Consider the following 20,901-nt stretch of genomic DNA (forward strand, 5'->3'; position numbering starts at 1 on the left):
GTCAATTTATAATCCCTGGTTTACAAACAGCCTTCATAGAAAAACCAACTCATAGGCCCAGTGTTTGTACATGAAACTGTTTCACATTGAAAAGACAAAGGAAAGAAGTTACACCTGGCATGATCTGCATTGTCACCATCTCAAAGCCTTGGGTAATGTGTGCAGAGTCACTGAATTACCCACCTGGCACAGCACATCTATACCCACAGATCAGTCTAGCAATTATACAATCTGTCCTGTTTTAAACACTTACTTGTATGTTTGGTAATGGTAACAGTGCCTCCTTCTGTCAAGTTATCTGCAGCCCGTGCAGTGACACTGAAGGTGTACACAGACCCAGCTGTCAGATCAGTCACATTAATGGATTCGCTGTTTGCTGTCAGATTTCTGTCCAGTCCAGTCCCCTGTACCTGCACTCTATAGGAGGTGCTATTGCCTTGTGGTTTAGTCCAGCTGAGAGATATGGATGTTGTGCTGACACTAGTGACACTGAGGCTGCTGATGATGTCAGGCTCTGTGCGTGCAAGAAAGGGGGAAGTCATTAATTTATAAAATAAACAGAAGCGGACTAAAAGAGTACAAGTTTCTTCAGAACTGGAAACAGTAACTCATCTCCTTGTTCTAGTAGAATCTCAGAGTTACGAATACCAAACTTACGTACTGATCGCTCTACTGAACACCCCACTTTTAGCCAGAAGTATGCTAATCACTAAGCTATGTGTGCAATACAACTAGATAGGCACTGGTATAAGTGGCATGCTGGTCATAATGGCAAAATTACGATACCAACAAATCTATCTTGAAATCTGCCTCAGTGAGGCAGATTTCAAAGCAAGTGCAGGCAATTTTACTAAGAACATTTTTGTTTTAAACTAAGCACATGTTTTTGTTTTTCAAGCCAAAGGAGGCTGAATGACTGAGCAACCTCTGTGAGTGTATTTTGTTTAAAAACAAGCACTATGTTAACCCATTTTTGTGTTTTTGTTACAGTTACAATTTCAATGGTAACTTAAATGTAGCCTTTTTATATTTATAGTATCATTTTAAATTTATAATCCCTGGTTTACAAACAGCCTTCGTAGAAAAACCAACTCATAGGCTCTGATTGAGGGAGGCCCAGAGTTCATACAGGAAACTGTTTCACATTGAAAAGACAAAGGAAAGAAATTCGACCTGACATGATCTGCATTGTCACCATCTCAAAGCCTTGGGTAATGTGTGCAGAGTCACTGAATTACCCACCTGGCACAGCACATCTATACCCACAGATCAGTCTAGCAATTATACAATCTGTCCTGTTTTAAACACTTACTTGTATGTTTGATAATGGTAACAGTGCCTCCTTCTGTCAAGTTATCTGCAGCCCGTGCAGTGACACTGAAGGTGTACAAAGACCCAGCTGTCAGATCAGTCACAGTAATGGATTCGCTGTTTGCTGTCAGATTTCTGTCCAGTCCAGTCCCTTGTACCTGTACTCTATAGGAGGTGCTATTGCCTTGTGGTTTAGTCCAGCTGAGAGATATGGATGTTGTGCTGACACTAGTGACACTGAGGCTGCTGATGATGTCAGGCTCTGTGCGTGCAAGAAAGGGGGAAACTTATTAACAACATGTGCAGTACAATTTATAACAACAATAGCACAGTAAAGCTATCAAAACAGATCAGTCTAGCAATAATACAACCTGTCCTGTTTTAAACACTTACTTGTATGTTTGGTAATGGTAACAGTGCCTCCTTCTGTCAAGTTATCTGCAGCCCGTGCAGTGACACTGAAGGTGTACAAAGACCCAGCTGTCAGATCAGTCACAGTAATGGATTCGCTGTTTGCTGTCAGATTTCTGTCCAGTCCAGTCCCCTGTACCTGCACTCTATAGGAGGTGCTATTGCCTTGTGGTTTAGTCCAGCTGAGAGATATGGATGTTGTGCTGACACTAGTGACACTGAGGCTGCTGATGATGTCAGGCTCTGTGCGTGCAAGAAAGGGGGAAATCATTCACATATAAAATAAACAGAAGAGGACTAAAAGACCAGAGTATAGAACAAGTTCCTTCACAACTGCATAAGTGGTTTTCTAGATATCTGTAAAACTCAAATTTGTGACACAGTCGGCTTCACTATATCTCCTTTGCTCTTGGGATAACATTTTTTATGTCAATTTATAATCCCTGGTTTACAAACAGCCTTCATAGAAAAACCAACTCATAGGCCCAGTGTTTGTACATGAAACTGTTTCACATTGAAAAGACAAAGGAAAGAAATTCGACCTGGCATGATCTGCATTGTCACCATCTCAAAGCCTTGGGTAATGTGTGCAGAGTCACTGAATTACCCACCTGGCACAGCACATCTATACCCACAGATCAGTCTAGCAATTATACAACCTGTCCTGTTTTAAACACTTACTTGTATGTTTGATAATGGTAACAGTGCCTCCTTCTGTCAAGTTATCTGCAGCCCGTGCAGTGACACTGAAGGTGTACAAAGACCCAGCTGTCAGATCAGTCACACTAATGGATTCGCTGTTTGTTGTCAGATTTCTGTCCAGTCCAGTCCCCTGTACCTGCACTCTATAGGAGGTGCTATTGCCTTGTGGTTTAGTCCAGCTGAGAGATATGGATGTTGTGCTGACACTAGTGACACTGAGGCTGCTGATGATGTCAGGCTCTGTGCGTGCAAGAAAGGGGGAAATCATTCACATATAAAATAAACAGAAGAGGACTAAAAGACCAGAGTATAGAACAAGTTCCTTCACAACTGCATAAGTGGTTTTCTAGATATCTGTAAAACTCAAATTTGTGACACAGTCGGCTTCACTATATCTCCTTTGCTCTTGGGATAACATTTTTTATGTCAATTTATAATCCCTGGTTTACAAACAGCCTTCATAGAAAAACCAACTCATAGGCCCAGTGTTTGTACATGAAACTGTTTCACATTGAAAAGACAAAGGAAAGAAGTTACACCTGGCATGATCTGCATTGACACCATCTCAAAGCCTTGGGCAATGTGTGCAGAGTCACTGAATTACCCACCTGGCACAGCACATCTATACCCACAGATCAGTCTAGCAATTATACAACCTGTCCTGTTTTAAACACTTACTTGTATGTTTGGTAATGGTAACAGTGTCTCCTTCTGTCAAGTTATCTGCAGCCCGTGCAGTGACACTGAAGGTGTACAAAGACCCAGCTGTCAGATCAGTCACAGTAATGGATTCGCTGTTTGCTGTCAGATTTCTGTCCAGTCCAGTCCCCTGTACCTGCACTCTATACGAGGTGCTATTGCCTTGTGGTTTAGTCCAGCTGAGAGATATGGATGTTGTGCTGACACTAGTGACACTGAGGCTGCTGATGATGTCAGGCTCTGTGCGTGCAAGAAAAGAGGCAACGTATAAACAACATTTTCTTTGTGAATTAACTGCATATTATTTTATACAATACCACTTAATGGATGCAAACCTGTGCTGTATGACTCACCCTGCATGCTATGCGGCTGTGCTTTTAGCAGCTGAGCCACTCAGGGACCCCAGAAAAGTATCAAGCATCCCCAGGGGCATAATCAAAAGGGAAATAATGGCTTGTGGAAAAGACCTGTATGGTTGTAACAATGTGGCAGTAAAATGTCATTTTTCAATAGTACATGACATCACCTGTAATGTTGTTTACTGAGTGAATAGTAGAGTCCAGCAGCATATGAATGTTAAAGTCCCACCTACTTCAAATTACCAATTTAATCCATGGTAATACTGCCATGAAATCTCTCAGGAAGAGATCTGAGTCAAGGTAGTAAGAACTGTATATCCTGGACGCTACCAATCAGTCCACTGTATTTAAAAGGGTTCCTCACTTTTTATGATAAATCTTAAAGCTATATGATACAAAATTACAAATATTCCTCATGGTGTTCAACCATAACCCTGGCAATAGCAATCTATACTCCGAAAAGCAAGTGATTCACAAATTAGGAAGTCCTATTGACTTCAGGATGTCCCCAATTTAGCAACACTGATGTCGTTGTGATGTTGGTTTATCTGATTGACACCTTCATCCAGTCTCTATATGTATTGCTGCCTTAGAAGTAAGTCAATTATAAAAACACTACTGTTCCCCAGAGATCTAACTCAGCACAATACATTATTATTATTATCTAGTCATTTAGCAGACGCGTTTATCCAAAGCGACTTTCAGACCTTGGTTTTACGTCTCATCCAAAGGACGGAGCACAAGAAGGTTAAGTGACTCTCTCAGGGTCACACACTGTGAGTCAGTGGCTGAGCAGGGATTAGAACCAGGGACCTGGTATCAAGCCCTTTGCTTTAACAACTGGGACGCCAAGACTTTTTATATTACATAATTATTGCAAATTATATAATAATACTTTATTATATCATTTTGTAAATGATATAATAATATTGACATTTTGTGAAATTTAGCCATACAACCTTTGTTTTTCTTCCTAGAAAGAGACCTGCCACCTGCCACTAACACCACAGACACTGCAGTATCTGATGAAGTCCACATGCTTGCATCAAAGAATCCCAGCAGACCAAACCAAGACAACTTTCATAAAAACAAGATTTTTTGTTATTGTACTTACTTGTTGTGATCTCTTTACAGCACAGCTCAGAACTGATGCTGAATGTAACATTGTATGTGGTCCCTTGGATCAGTCCACTAACGTTTAGGCCACCTGGATTCACATTACCAGGAGGATTTGTTTCAAATATATTCTGATTTGTAGTGTTGATGTTAATTTCAGTTGTACTTATTGTTGGATTTACTGGACAAACAGTGTTACCTTAAAAAAAAATAAAAGCAACATAAAAAAGCTCACACTACATATAGATTGGTTCTAAGATATGCTGGTGGTGAAATAGTATGGGGAAGAGGACAGTGCAGGCACATAGGGACAAGATTTAAGGTCTGGATTTAGGTGCAATCTGGACAATTTTTTTGTGAATGTTAAGTAAAAGTGTTAATGATACCTAACTAGTAACAAACTGCATAACTTACCCGGGTTAAAGAGTAAGTAGATTCAAATTACATTGTATTAGTTACTCTCCCTTTCTCACTATTTGATAAGCCTGTTAAAGTGCTTTGACTGTGAGTTAATTTTTAATTGCCTGCCATAGACATGTAACGTAGGTTAGATCAGCCAGTGTTGTTAATGTTAGTACCATCTACCCCACTGTTGTGTATTGCCTGATAAACTAAAGGAAACAGGAGTCAGAGTAGCAGCTCACTAGATAACACTGGCTCTTGCGCTTATGTCTGTGGTTGATCTAGCCAAAGTTACATGCATCTATGGCAGGCGACTGTGATTCTGCTGTATAGTTTAACTACAGTTTACAAACATTGTCTGATGTGTTATTAATATTGATACTATAACTAAATATAGAAAACCTTTGTTAGGATAATATTGGGATCAAATAATATTCAAATGAAAAGTTATAACTGGTAATTTAAATGACAAAACAGATTTAGAAGTACTTACATTCTGAACGTACAATTGAAACCTGCAAGAGAGAAAAAAAAATGTCATCACAGCTCTTGGTATAATGGGATCTTTGGTTACACTGACATCTAGTCAGAGGGCAATATTATCAACACTATTTCCATGAGAAGGCTGTGTGGCTCAGTGGTTAAAGAAGACCTCCTTGTAACCATGAGGTCCCTGCTCCAAATCCCGGCTCACTCACTCTCACTGTGTGACCTTGAGCAAGTCACTTAACCTCCTTGTGCTCCGTCTTTCGGGTGAGACGTAATTGTAAGTGACTCTGCAGCTGATGCATTTCTTAGGGTAATAGAAAGTGTTTGAATTGGATACATTTGCATGGAAAGATAGGAGGGGTGTCAGTCCCTTTCTGTGAATTTGCATTACATTTTCTGTCACCCTTTGTCACACCCAGCCTCTGCCCTGTTTCAATGACTTCCTCTAAATCGATTAAGAGAGTTTGTTCACAGCAGCGCTGCAAAGTGGCCAACTGACTTTTAACAGTGCAACTGCCAAATGTGACCACTATTTAGATAACAGGTGCCTTTGTGTACTAAACATTTACCAGTGCATGCCAGTGTTTCTGTGTTTTAACAGTTAACTGCTGCTTGTATTAGTATACTTTATGGTAGTAACACGGCCATGTCACTGGGCTGTAAACAAGCAACAGTAACACCATTTTTAAACCCCCAACTACAGCACATGTATCTCGCCGTGCTTTCACAAACAAGGATAAATCCGATATTAGTGGTATAAGCAGATTCTTTTAAACAAAATACTCTCAGCTGGGATGCAATTACCCTTTATATTTCCTTGTATGTTTTACAACTGAATTCATTTGCATCTTTATTACGTGTTTGTACCCTCCTCCCACTCTCAACAGTAATTAGATCCATCAGAACAGGAAAAGGACCTCTGCAGATGGGCCCGACATCAAACAACGTGCGAGCTGAATAGAAGGAATACTGATGAAGGACTTGCAGCATGCTGGGTAATGGGGGCGGCTCTTTTGTGAGGATGCAGTGAGCGAGCGCACAGCCCTTCTGCGATTGTTGACGGCTATTCTGGGCCATTTTGTAGGGAGTATGGCGAAGCCCCCACAAATTGTCACTTATCCTTTTCAAATGAAAGGCACACTTGAGCTTGATTGGTTTCCAGCAATTGGTTAGGCAGCATTTGTCCATTCAAACACGCACAATAACAAAAAATATGAGCTCAAACTTGTAAAGAAAGAATATGATACTTTGATAGCCTATGCCTTTATTAGTTAATATGATGGCATTGTACTTTCATATGGTTGCAGGTCAGTTTGAAATGTACATACACTAAAATGATTGGTTTTGTACAAGTCTTGTCCACTAGGCGGAGCACTCTGCTTAGAAGTTACACAGAAACATTTCTTTCCATCTCAGCACTATCACTTCCAGTTGTGGAACAGATACACGTATTTGGAAGATATCACGTCAATCAAGTAATATTGTAACATGTTATCAAAAGCTGGTTTAATATAATATACTTGTATTTAATAGTAATTACAAATCTATCAAGGTTCTTTTAACTATTGCCTTACAGCTTTGAAAGGGGCATAACCATAGCTTTTGTTGCAGAGGTGAATGCTGTTCTTAGAGACCTCTCAACTACCTAGCCAAAATACTCACTTGGAAAAACAGACAATCGTAAGGAGCGCCCTGCAAATCAGTAGGAAATCATGTGTTAGTTACGTTGGAATTACAGACACTATGGTAACAAGTGTTACCATAATATCAAACAATAAGTGGAGTTTATTTAACCTGCCAATACAAAGATACTACATTTCATTATGTAAAACAATGGTAGGTTTATTTGAGACGTCTTCTGAAAATCTGCATTTAAGCATTGCAACGTCTAACTGAGCCAACAATAACAGAGCAGTTCCATGCATTTCAAACTTTAGTTATTCAATACCCCGGGGTTTTTTTATTGAAAAAAAGTGACTATACAGACCTTGTACCAAACACAAAATGAATCTGTCAACACCTACTATAATCTATTTTGTATGAAGAAGTTGGCTGGATTGTACAGAACAATGGGTGGCAACGTACTGCATTATGTGCTGTACATCTGAGTTAAATAACTCACAAGTTTAAACTTTATATAAAAGGTTCACTTGTTTCAAGTTTTGCAGAGTGTTTGTTTTGTTTTGCTTGTCATATTACTTCAATATTTAAAAACTGCGATCCAGATGTGATATTTGCTTCTGTTTTTTGTTTGTTTTCACACAACAACGCTGCACTTTCTCTCTGTAACACATGTATAATTGAGATGTATTTTATTATTATTCCAATATAGACACAAAAACAACTAGCCACCAATAAAAGAGAAAATGCTTGATGTGCAAAATGACCACCTGCACTGGTTTTGCCTGCCCTGAGATCTCAAGAAGCTATTCCAAGACACTAAACATGGCCATAAGCAACCTGAGACACAGCCCTGCACAAGGGCTGCCCACGAAGAAATAGACAACAGCATTGCTGATTAGGTAAACCTTGATACAACAATCATAGATTAGGCACACTATAACTTCATGTATTAGGCCTACAATAAAATTTGGTCAACAGTAATGTTATTTCATTTTCATGTATATGAATACAGATTATCTTAAAAAGCGTGTTTAAACTGTAATCTTTAGTTTGGCTCACTCTGTTTGGGTGTCACTTTTTAAGGTCTCCCTGCGTTTCAGACGTTGCTGTAGCTTCAGTTGTAGATTTCTCAGATCCTGCATGGGCGTAGGCTCTACAGAAATGCAAATCTGATTGTATTTTCTCTACCAGTAATCTGATGATTCATTTCTGTACCCATTTGGATTTGATCATCAGAGTCCTTTTTGAATCAAACATTTAATCAACAGAACCCTTATTAGCAGGCATTATCGTTTTGCAGCTGAAGCAAAAGTACCCGGATACAGCAATACCTGATGATCAACAGTCAAAAAAAGTCTGTAGAACAGGTGCAATCATTACATTGTCATACACTTTTATTAAGACTGGAACATATGGGATTAATTCAATCAATCTAAATGATGGCAGATCTAAATATAGCTGTCGTTTAGATATTAAAATTGAACCCTTCCCAACATTTCACATATGTTTGCAGATAGAAATGAGCAAAATAGATCTGCACTGTTAGATATCTGATTATCAGAACTTAGCTACACAAAGCGCCCAATATTAATAATCTATACTGTGGCAGTAATGCATGCCTGTGCCTGTTAAAAGAGTTTTAAAAGCATGTTGTTACTGTTGTACACTGAGGAGACTTTGAACTCCAGCTGCTTCCTGGTACTTAATCACTGTGCTTGAAGTCACATGATCTGACTGTAGTGGGCCAATGGAGTGAATTTGACCCACAACACAGGAGGTGAGGGGGTACCAGGAAGCCAGATCGACTTTAAAAATCAGTTTAGAAAAAGGGGGCCAGCGATATTGTTTTTTCTAAAGCTTTGATTATCATTCCTGTATGCTAGTTTTATCATCCTATCATCTGATTGCTTTCAGTTAGCAGCCACACATCAGTTGCTGGTAATAAAACAGTGATGGAGAAATAAGAACATAAGAAGAACATAAGAAAGTTTACAAATGAGAGGAGGCCATTCAGCCCATCTTGCTCGTTTGGTTGTTAGTAGCTTATTGATCCCAGAATCTCATCAAGCAGCTTCTTGAAGGATCCCAGGGTGTCAGCTTCAACAACATTACTGGGGAGTTGGTTCCAGAAACTCACAATTCTATGTGTAAAAAAGTGCCTCCTATTTCCTGTTCTGAATGCCCCTTTATCTAATCTCCATTTGTGACCCCTGGTCCTTGTTTCTTTTTTCAGGTCAAAGAAGTCCCCTGGGTCGACATTGTATATACCTTTTAGGATTCTGAATGTTTGAATCAGATCAAATAACTACAGTACTTAGATTTAATTAAATCACAGAGCTACGGCAAAGCTAGTCAAAAATATTTTTGATAAACTTGCCATGAACTTCTTTTGAAGTTTCAAGTTACAGTAGTTGCCTGACAAGAAATGTACAGTACTGTATGATAAGGGATTCTTTGTGACGAAGGTGATCATGTTTCAATGACACAAAGGGTGTTCTTCATAGCAGAACTATTTAGACAGAAAAACAATGCCTGTGCACAACCAGTCTTACACGTTTGTCTTGCTTCTTTTATAATAGACATTTACCTTAAAGCTTCCTGATCGTCATTTCATAAGAAATGAAACTTTCCAGACATTCTTTTAAAAGGGGCAGAACTAGCCTAAAACGTTCTAGGTCATGGAGCTTCATGAGTTACAGGTAAAGCAGGTGCAACCATCATATAGTGCAGTGTGTGTTGATAGGTCATGTATGAGGCGCCGGTTAGGAAAACATATATTTATATTTGTATATTTGTTATATCCACAATTACATTGGAATGCTGGCATGTGTATTGGAATCGTATTACAAGTCTATTGATTTGCGGTTTATTTACAATAACACTGGTTTGCTCTTTGTATTGATATGTACCCAAACACCCTTCTTTAATCTAAACAGGGTCATTGTTTAGATCAACTAAATATATCCCCATATCTTTCTGTGTTGCTGTGCAAAGGGAAGAATGAAGTTCCCCACATTCTTACATGTGATTGAATGCACGCACACACAAACAGGGAATGAACTTTCTTCTATCTGATCACTGATCTGTAGAAATATTCATGCACTTCTTGATTCCTAACCTACCGCTCTCACCCCGTTAATTGTTAGTGGAAACAAACAATTCTGGTCACATGGTGCAGATTCCTTACTGAAATCTGATTGTGTATATCCAGTGGCACAGAAAGTAATTCAAATGGTATAGCTTTCTGGCAGGGCAGGCACTCTTTACTTGTCTATTTCTTGCAAGACAAACCTCAGTTAGTCATTTACAGGCCTGCTAGCTCAATTAGAAAGTCTCATATCTAGTTCTAAAAATAGTTTGTCTGAAGCAGTGTCAGGGATTCAGTTGCTGTTTTCATGTATTGATCTGGGGTGTTACTAAAGCCCCTTTCACACTGGCACTCCTACACGGGTCTGGACACGGGTCACAATCCCACGTAGTATAAAACCATGTACCTGGGTTAACTTGGGTCCCAGCGACCCACCTCAGGATGTGGGTTCCCAGACGTTGACCAGGGTTGAGCGAGACAAAATGCTTGACAGCTGTTCGTGAGCCAACGCAGTAACAGACAGCCACACCTGCGTGAAGGTGTCAGTTTCGCAAGGAACATTTTTGTTTATTCTGTTTAGCCACATTTTTGTTGCTTGAATGTGATTTTTTAAGTACACAATGTGATTTTTTACACAAATGTGATTTTTTTAAGTACACAAAAAGTTGCAAAAATCGTTAAAAGATGTCTTCAAATGTATCACATTCTTAAACCCTGTTTCCACACTAAAGACTAGAATACATCAGAAAAATTGTATTTTTACCAAATAGTATTATTACTCCAAAATTACTTTAATGTTAGGAATTAAACGATACGACTGGAAGTTTAATTTTACTGAATCTACCAAACTTAATAAATAATTACTTAAAAACCTGCTATAATTTCAAGAATTTCTTAATTTAAGAATAGAATTTTGCAGTGTATTTATACTTATTCTCAGTTACTAAAAAAAAATATTTGTTGCAAGGAACATGCCAACTGTACACAGAGTCTACAAAACTATCACTGAGAAAGCAAAGGCCAGCTCAGAGGCATACTCTTCAAACAGTAAAGGGGAAAATGACACTTTTTTTGCATAATCCTTAGAGTTAAATCAATTAGACAGATGGGTGTTGTCAGTATGCATTGAATGATAATAATTTCCTTTGATATGTTTAGTGCCAATCTGAACACAATACAATAGCATTCGGCTAAAGTTCCCTCAACTCATTTTAGAAACCCAGAAGGGCCAAAGGCTGCTGATGATTTACGTAACACATCTTTGGTCAGTGCTCTGTCTTCTGGCGTGGGTTAGAACATTCTATGAACTTTTGCCCTTTGCTCTGCCTTGGAATTAAATGGAAAACACAGCAGCACTACTGTGCTAATAAATAATTTCAATCTATAGTGGCACAATGACTGTAGCAGCACTATAAAACAGACCTACAGTATGTGCCACAAAGAATTAAAACTGCTACAAATCAAGAGCTAACAGACTGACACACACAACTGCTTTTAATTAGTTCCCTTCCCCCTGTACTACATGCAAGTCACACATTGTTTGTATGGGCATTGTTCATCCAGACTTTGCACTCACAAAATGTTCTTCAAATTATTAATGTAGGTCTTGCATATATTTTTCTTATGCATATAGTTAAAACTGTCCATTTAATGTACATGAAGAATGTTTCAAAAAACGTTTGTATTCCAATAAAGGTTTTGACCCGTGTTATTCCAGTTTGAAACACATGTATTGCTATTATAAGCCCTGGGAAAGAACACAATACAGTAGCTAGAGTGTACAGTCAGCTGCTGGCTCCAGGGTTTGCTGTAGAAACTCCTTATCAGGCAACACAGCCAATTTGTAACGGAGTGATATTCTGTGGCAGGAAGAAATCCAACAACAAATGTGTACTAACATTTCTATAGACCCCCCCTTGGGAATATGATTTGAAGTCAGTGTTTTCTTGTAAGTTTTTTCCTATACCACACCTACCTCCAGCATCCCACTGGTGTTCCTTACCAAATGATCTGCAATGGTTCTGTACCATGAGGCAGCAGTAGCACAGGGGAAGACACAAATGGTGTGAACGGAGCCTTAGGTAGAATCGCACTGTTCACATGGACTCTTTGCATCAAATCCATTGTGTCCCAATTGCTAGCAATGCTGTGCCTTGTTAATAGCACTGCTGGGGTTTCAACACAATAAATACAATGCAGTTGTAGGTCTATTGAGTACTGAGGTACTATTTCAAACTCTATTGAATAAATGTACACACACCAAAAAAGCTGTATACCCACATGTATTTATATTTTTATCATCAGCGATATGATGCATGCTTTCTAAATAGATACATGGAGGAGTGTACCTATATACAACTGTATATCTCTAAATACACCTCATCACCCCACACGAATGTTCTCACGACTGACACTCTCTTTAAAGGTCATCACAGAAACTGTTGTTTATGAAAATCCAACATAATCTGAAGGAGATTATTCATGTTGCCTGTCACTCCCAATATGTAGAGAGCACCGTGCCCTGGTCATTGCTAACCTACAGTCATAGTAATGCATTTCAGCCTTATCAAGAATACATTAAAAAAGCTCTGTTGAGTTTGACAGTACGCTTTACCAAGTTTCCAATTGCATGTTATTGAAATTTAATGTTGTTTTATATATTTAAAAAAGTTAAGGCTGAATACTATTTAAATAATATTTCATTTTCAGAAATCAGTTTATGGTAAAAAGCTTATATAACTGCTAATCCTTTGCAGTACTTAGCATTTCTTTTAACATTTCAGACTTGTAATTGTTGTTAGTTTTCTAATAAATATATATGGACCCTAGACTGTACTGTTATTTAAATCGCTTGTTACTTTTTGAAAATTAGATATAGAAAGTCCAAGGAACTATTTATTTTTTTAGGTCTAAGAAAAGTAAAATTTGTGGGAAAGCAGGATAGCTTTTTTTAAAGACAATTTTTCATTTATATTGGAAACAAACAGTTAAGCAAAAGTTTAACTATACAGTTCATAGCGTGTTTTTTTTTAATTTTTATGTTTCCCTGTGTGAAAGTTGTGTATCTGATTAAAGTCACATGTAGAGAAAATGGAAACCAAAGAAAAAAAAAAAAACTACACACACAGGGGGGACAAACAACTGGTAGCACTCTGTTGCCACGGTGACCTGATGCATAGTATAAATATTGATACATTGTGACCTCTCAAGGGACAGCACAGCGAAGGCAATCTCAATGTTCTTTGACCATTCTCACAGCGCAGTAACCTTAAAGGGGAAAACACTGCTTCATCTTATATCAGTGAGGCAATTTAGGCAACTGCTTTGAGGTCAAAATCCAAGAAAGTCAACACATGCGTGTGATTAAATACCTACAGTAACCTATACAATAAATATAATAACCTTTACAGTAAATAAGAAATACTTAAAATATGGTTAATTTATGATAATATATATTATGTTTTTAATGACTTCCCATTTTCTCTTTGATTTAGCCATCCTTGCAAGTACATTTCATATGATCAAGCTGAGAGAGTCTTGCAAATACGTGTCTTATTGGTGAGCCAAAATCCAGCAGGTTTTATTATTATTATATATTTTTTTTAACAATTTTTTTTTTCATTAATTCCCAATTTTCTCTCAATATTGGAATGTCCAATTATTATTCGACCTGTTTCACTGCTGCAACCCCGGAACTGACTCGGGAGAGACGAAGACGAGCACTCGCGTCCTCCAAAACGAGTGGCGTCAGCCGTCCGCTTTTTTTCGCTCTGCAAGCCTGCCGTGCAGCCATCTCAGAACTTAAAGCGTCGGAGGACCACGCAGTTCTGAATTGCGTACAGGCCGGCCTGCAGGCACCGGCCAGCCACAGGGGTCACTGGTTCCAGCAGGTTTTATAAGTAACCCTTAAATCATCAATTTCTGAATATTTAAGTTGTTGATCAATTTAGCAAGTTCATTTGTTCAATTAAGTCAGGAGTGGTCAGCTCTGGTCCATGAGAGCTGCAGGGTGTTCAGGTTTTTGTTCCAAATTATCTCTAAATTACTTAATTGAACAAATTATTACATAAATTGAAAGAGAAATACTGATTAATTAGTCAAAATGAAAGTGTTCCAAGTCTTTAGAAAATGATTAAGGGTTACCTATAAAACCTGCTGGATTGCGGTTCTCCAGGGCCAGGGTTGGCCACATGATATACTGTACATGCGTGTGTCTATCTTATGCTTTACATATTTTCGCATAGCTGTTATTATGTGTAACATTGTATTGAAAAACACTAACCTAATTTGAATACTGTGGCAGAGTGAAAGCCCTAAATGTAAATAGTAAATTATGGTTTGTATTTATGTGGTGATTTTTAGTCATGTGCGAATCTAGCTTTAATAATGTTTGTTGATATACTTTCTTGGGGGATGCAGAATTTGGTAGGGCGCCGCTGCCAGATGTATTTGGTACATGCCAAGCTAACTCCTAACATTTTGGAACCGCCAGACTTTAAATGGCAAGTCGCCACCAGATTTTTCAACTCTGCAAACATTTTAACTGGCCCTGACTAAGTGCTGTTAATGGTTGCTAAGGACATTGCCTCTTCCCAGATTCCGCTAACACTCTATTAGCTGGCCTCTTGTTGCGTATAACTGTACCTTCACTACCTGCCAAAAGAAGATTTCTCTGAAGCACGACATGCTGTGTTTATGTGGTCCAATTACTGTTGATAGCAGCAGATATTACACAAATTTAAAGACTTTGCCAAGTTATAACTTGTCTATGTTTTCGTTATATCATGTAGCTGCAAGGTTTTATAAAATCTAGTGATAATATAGCTTCATGTTTAGTGATTGTTTCAAAAAGACGTAATGCTGTTGCCAAACATGAGCATGCCTGTTTGGCTTACGGAACAGGAAGTCCCGTAGGCAACAAAAAGCAACCTTTTGAAGAGTGCAAACACAGTTAAACTAAGAAGAAATGTTGTTGATATACAGGGGATACCACTTCAGTGTAAACAGTTATTTTGGGCCACAGTCTGCAGCTTTAAGAATGATTACTGGTAAAACACCTCTTCATAACAGAATAAATCTCAGTTCCAAAAGTTCTTGATTTTTGTCTACATGATGTTAGCAAAGACACAACAGATAACCCAGTTTAACTAATATTTACACACTACTGACCCTCTCAGTAACCTCCACATAGCCATAGTGATAATGAATTCCCCTTTCCCATTTCAGCCCACTCTTCCACCCCCAGGCTAGTTTTGGATAAGCTGAGACTTTGTTTGGAAGCCTTTTAGGAAATGCTGTCTACTGCTGCATAGCGCAGCACCCAAAGTTCACAAAGTTGGCTGAGAAAACATGAAGATTATACATAATTGTAAGACAAACTTATATAAATATAGTGCCTTAAATAGATAAACATAGACACTCCTACATTATGTCCTAAGTCAATTTATATCTGCATTTTAATAATAGCTTCCTGATCTACTGTATAAGGGAGCTATTAACCTATAACCGTCTACTGCTGCAAGTAGTAGCAGCACTGTGCGTACTGTAAGCAGGTAAGGGCAACAAGTTCTGCTTTCAGAAAAATGTCTAAACTACAGTATGGAAAGCCTCAGTAAACTGATTGAAGGCATTAGAGTGTAGCTGTATTATTTGCCAACCACACAAGGTCAGTATCAATGGTCCATCTTGGTACATCATTCAATCTGACCCTCATAAGAATTAATGTAATGTAAACTATGGAATGCATTAATTCCATAGTGCAACAGCAAATAATACCAGGGCATGATTTTCATAAAGTTTGCATCCACATCCATGTGTAAGAAGGGAAAGTTTTACTTCCTGGTTGCCATTAGTCATTGATGTCTGTGACTTTTTTTCTGGTTTTTTTGTATTGTGTTGCAATCCCAGCATTAAAACAAATTCAGTATATCTTCTCATTGGAGCTCCTTTAATCCAAATAAATATGGGCCAGTTGCCACGTTTTATCCATCCTTTTGTTGTGTGCATGGCCTGTATCAAGACAAATACCCTGTTATCTACAACTCAAACAGGACACTAAGCAATACTGTTGGTTTATTTGCTCATTATTAGTTCACTTTGGTTTAGATAAGATATCCTGATACCTTTTACATAAGCAATGCTTATCAATATAGTATCTTCTGTATAATGAGACATCTCAAAATGCAATCAAATAAAGTTGTAAGCATCTACAAAAAAGGCGAACAATCATAGTAATGGAGAATACAGTAATCCTTTGTCTATAGTTTTAAAAAATATTTTTCTTCAAACCATGATCGGACTGTATTCAACAACAGTTATAAAACATGCATTTCATTACTTCCTGCACCGTTTTTTTTTTAGCTCTGTAAGACATGCAAAGCTATATGTGCATAGCTGATGCAGATTTTGCATAACGCCCCCAAAATAGAAGTCAAGTCTAAATGTAGTGCTACAATTTGACAGACCACGTGATCACCCCTGGTACTCTTCACTCACAGATCCGAAGGTCTGTCACAAGGATTGTAAGGTTGTACAGATTTCTCATGGTTTTAACATGTTGGCTGTAAATGGATAAATAAAACTATTAATACTGTTTAACGATGGGTACCCCACATGCAGAACTGATGATCTGAGCTTACTACTGTTGTTTTCACATGTATTCTGTCAGGGTGCTGCTGCTATCGAAGGTACTTCTGAAACCTCCAGAGCCAAAAGATCTGGGCACATGTTGGAAAATTATTTCTTTTTTTATGTAAAAGGGAGAATAAAAATGGTTATGTTACAAAACTAGTAACTAAATCCTTAATGTGCGACAATCCAGGAGGAACCAAATCAGTTCTAAAGTTATTTTACATACCAAACTCAATAGGGCTCGGGTTCGATGCTCCTGAACCTTTGCACTTGTATGATTAAAACCCCAACAAGATGTCAGCTAGAAACTGGTTTAATATATTTAGGGTTTGGGAATTGATTAATTGTGCTGGTAGCTTGAAATCAATTAGATGCATATAAACAAGGAAATCAAAACTTACACAGAGCATTTAGTACCATGCCAATATTGTGACTCCACCTACTGTAGGTCGCCTTATGAGAAATCAGAATAATCATATGTTTAAACATATGGAACATAACTTTTTAATTATTTTTATAGCAGAACATGAATAAAGAAGAGCAAAATAAATAATTAAATACCACCAAAATGGCTTGCTTCTTCATGTTGGGGTCACAAAATGCTAAACACTGTATTACCAAGACACCCATACAGACATTTCCCAGTGCTCAATACAATCTTACTTTATTTTTGTCCTCAGTGTTAGCGTTGGCTGAGACTGAAGTCCAGGAAGCCACAGCATGTCTGCTGCCGAGCTCAGATTGGTAGCCAGGATCTATTGACTCCCGTTCCCCTACTCTAACCACGAGACAACAATGCCAGCCTTTACATTACTAACAGCACTCAAATGATATTGCTCCGTTTATCAGAGTGCTCTGTACCCAGAACAAGATTGCTTGATACCGTACCCTCCGATCCCGTTAAATAAAACCAGTTTATTATAAATCAAATTATTATTCAGCTCTAGTCTTTTCAGTTAATGTTCTCTATTTAAAAAAAAAATCTCCATTTCCCTTAATTTTATAGACTTGTTAAAAACGTTCCTGTTAATCTCCGGGGAAAAAAAATCCCAAAAGGATGAATTCATTCCCTCCTTGCTGCTAAGCATTCAACAGCTACCAATAATAATCTGCAGACAATAAAGCTATTGACTGCTGGAAAATGACAGACACTCATTTATATCAGACTAGGAACTGTACCTCTTTTGTGTAAGAAATTAATGCAGAATTAATTCAAACAGCATCATCCATTTATTTGGTTTAAGTTACTTATGGCCTGTTTCATGTGGTTAGACAAACTGTCAAACTATTAACATTTTCAAATATATAGGAATTCAAATGAACAGAGTATGTACGTTGATAATATTTACTGGTGTTTTTTAAACTAAAGAAGCATGCCATGTAGTAATACTAAAATAAACAGTTTGATAAACAATTTCTCATATTGCAAAAACATGTTATTTGTTAGAATGGTCATTTTTTTTTCTTCTTAAAATAATAGTCTACAAAGGATTACCATTCATTTTAAATACAAATTCAGCCCAAGAGCAAGGACAGTCATGAGACATATCTTTAAAGATAAATACAATTGAATATCACAAAATTAAAAATTGCTATTTTTCTACACTATACACTTAACAAAACCTAATTTAATATTAATAAACACACTGTAAGAGCTCTGTTGAGGTCAACGATGTACTGTATGCATAATTATAATACAGTTGGAGATGATAATTATAGAAACAGCATTGAAAATCGTAGGACCACACTACAGCAAGGTATTTGATGACAAATACACCCTGAATAAGGAAGCTTTTTGTCTCACTGCCTTGGGATTTAGAAAACAAATTAAAATAATCCAAGACTCTTTGTGTTTGAATATATGTCAACTCCCTTTTTCCAATGTACCAATTTGTTCAGAACCTTTTCAATGATATGCTGTGACAGAGACAAAATGCTTCTGGTGATAAATCTCCCTCCCGACCTGTGAGGGCGCTGAGTAAAGGGAACAGAGTGCCCTGGACTGGATGGCAAGATAATTCTCTGAGCTGTAGATCTTCTATAGACTAGGTAAACTTACTATTTGATACAAGTGCCAACAAGTACAATCTTACCTTGAACAAGCCTATTTCAGACTGTTCTGATGTTAATAGTGCATTACCTTTTATTTGAACAATGTCAGCTGACTTTTAATTTTTAAAGGATACAACGTGATCTAATGACCATTGAAGGATTCACATATACTGTAAGTGGACATTATATATAAGGTCTCTTTATGGACAAGCGATTTACCACAGGGAATGCACTCCAAATCAGCACTGTAACACCCAGGCAGTCTCCAAGGCCAGCTTCAGGACATTTTCTCTGCCTTGGCCTAGGCCTCGGGCATCTGGCTGTGTCTGTCCTTGGTCTAAAGACTTCAAGGAAAGGGTGCATCGGACTGGTTGCGTGGAATTTCTCACAACAGTTTTGAAATGTTGGGTAGTTTCCCCACACTAGACCTTTGAAAACTTCCAGTAAGGCTAACTGTGTTTCTTGTTTGACTGTTAAGTTTTTGGGCTTGGCACTAGACCTGTAGGTCCTGCCTGTTCAATTCAACCCTACACCTTGGGGGTCTCAAGGCATTTAGTCCAGCCTGTAATTTACTTCTGTTTTTTTTTTTTTAAAGGACAGTGTGACAGGGTACACCCCACTCCTGTGGGTATGTTTTGTGTTATGTGTTATTATTGTTTAAAGTGAGTGTTTGTGGGGCACAGGTGTTTTAGGTTGGCAGGGAAGGATTTATTGCTTTCCCTGTCAAAGCAGCCTGGGCCTGATTGAATGATTAACAAGCTATCGAGCCCAGGCATAGCTGCATAAAAGAGGTGGACATCTCTCACTCTGGGTGGTTGGGTGTACAGGTATGTGAGAAAGAGAGTAAGATTTGTAAAAGTATAAACAATGGCTACTAGTGCTGGATATAGACCAGCACGATACTTGTTTGTTCAGTGTTTGTTTTGTCTGTCTGTCTGTTTTGACCACCGTGCTTTGAAAAGTGTTTTGTTTTGTGTAAAAGTTTTATTTGTTTATTTAATAAAATACACGCTTCAGCGCTTCACTCGTGTCTACTTACTTCCTGGTCTGATGTCACCCACAAGCCATCCTGTTCACAGACAGAAACACCTGTTACATGTTTCAAAACTAAAACCAAACAAATCTGTACACAACTTGAGTTGTTTCTTGCTCAAATTTATACCAAGGCTCAAGCCAATACAGCTGATAGTCTCAGAGATGTAGTTCAGCAGTGTTTCCAAACAATATTGTTAGTCCACCTAGACAGAGCACTAAGAAAACTGTTAACATGTTTAACCTGAAACACTTGTACTGTATATAGCAAATACATGTAGCTTCAATATCAACCACCTTCAAAGTACAATGACTTATTTTTAAATTTTAACCCAATTGCATTAATATTCTGCAACTAAATATCAGACACACTGCTTGCATTTCCCAGTATTTAACTCGTTCATAAGCTACTTAGATGTCAATCCTATTTGTGTTAATCCTGGTCTCAATAAAGATCTAACTTCAATGTTTATCTCATACACCAGTGTGACCATTACCTGCCCCACTGCAACATCCTAGTGCATGTAAGAAACGGCACCTTTGTTCTGCAGTATGTGATGAATTTCTTAATTCCTCTAGAGGCAGTGTTGCATGGGGACATGGTTACACTCATGTGAAGTCAAACTCCCTTCATTTCTTAAATGCACTCTGTATGGCAAGTGAAGTTGAACAACAATTTCCATTCACCTTCCAATGTAATCGTAAATTATGCTCAACATAAATCGATTGCTGTAATCAGTAGAAATAGCGATGTTATTACAGAGGAAATATGTCAATGGCTGTACATAGTATATCAAAAAATAGTTTATAAAAAAATAGTTGCATAGGACATCAGTGTCGCCTCTGATGTGCTATTTCACAGTGAAATGTGATACATAAAAAGTATTCTGTATTCTACGTTAGAACCCCCCGACCACACATGAAGTATTTATAGACTTGCGGTGTTAGAGTACTGCACTTTCTTTGCTTGTTCAACATGGTTTACTT

At 38.0% G+C, this 20,901-nt stretch overlaps 1 protein-coding gene across 1 annotated transcript in view; it reads right to left on the reverse strand.

Annotated features, from left to right (window-relative positions):
- ptprja (protein tyrosine phosphatase receptor type Ja) overlaps positions 1-20,901 on the reverse strand; it is a 58,168-nt gene that overhangs the window by 30,617 nt on the left and 6,650 nt on the right. Inside the window, exons 2-8 of the mRNA XM_059001775.1 lie at positions 5,494-5,515; positions 4,597-4,797; positions 3,103-3,363; positions 2,404-2,664; positions 1,705-1,965; positions 1,313-1,573; positions 254-514 (exon numbers count right to left, since the gene is read on the reverse strand). Of these exons, the coding sequence (XP_058857758.1) occupies positions 254-514; positions 1,313-1,573; positions 1,705-1,965; positions 2,404-2,664; positions 3,103-3,363; positions 4,597-4,797; positions 5,494-5,515 (1,528 nt within the window). The remainder of the gene's footprint in view (positions 1-253; positions 515-1,312; positions 1,574-1,704; positions 1,966-2,403; positions 2,665-3,102; positions 3,364-4,596; positions 4,798-5,493; positions 5,516-20,901) is intronic.

Source organism: Acipenser ruthenus, chromosome 27, assembly GCF_902713425.1.
Source record: "Acipenser ruthenus chromosome 27, fAciRut3.2 maternal haplotype, whole genome shotgun sequence".
Taxonomy (NCBI): domain Eukaryota; kingdom Metazoa; phylum Chordata; class Actinopteri; order Acipenseriformes; family Acipenseridae; genus Acipenser; species Acipenser ruthenus.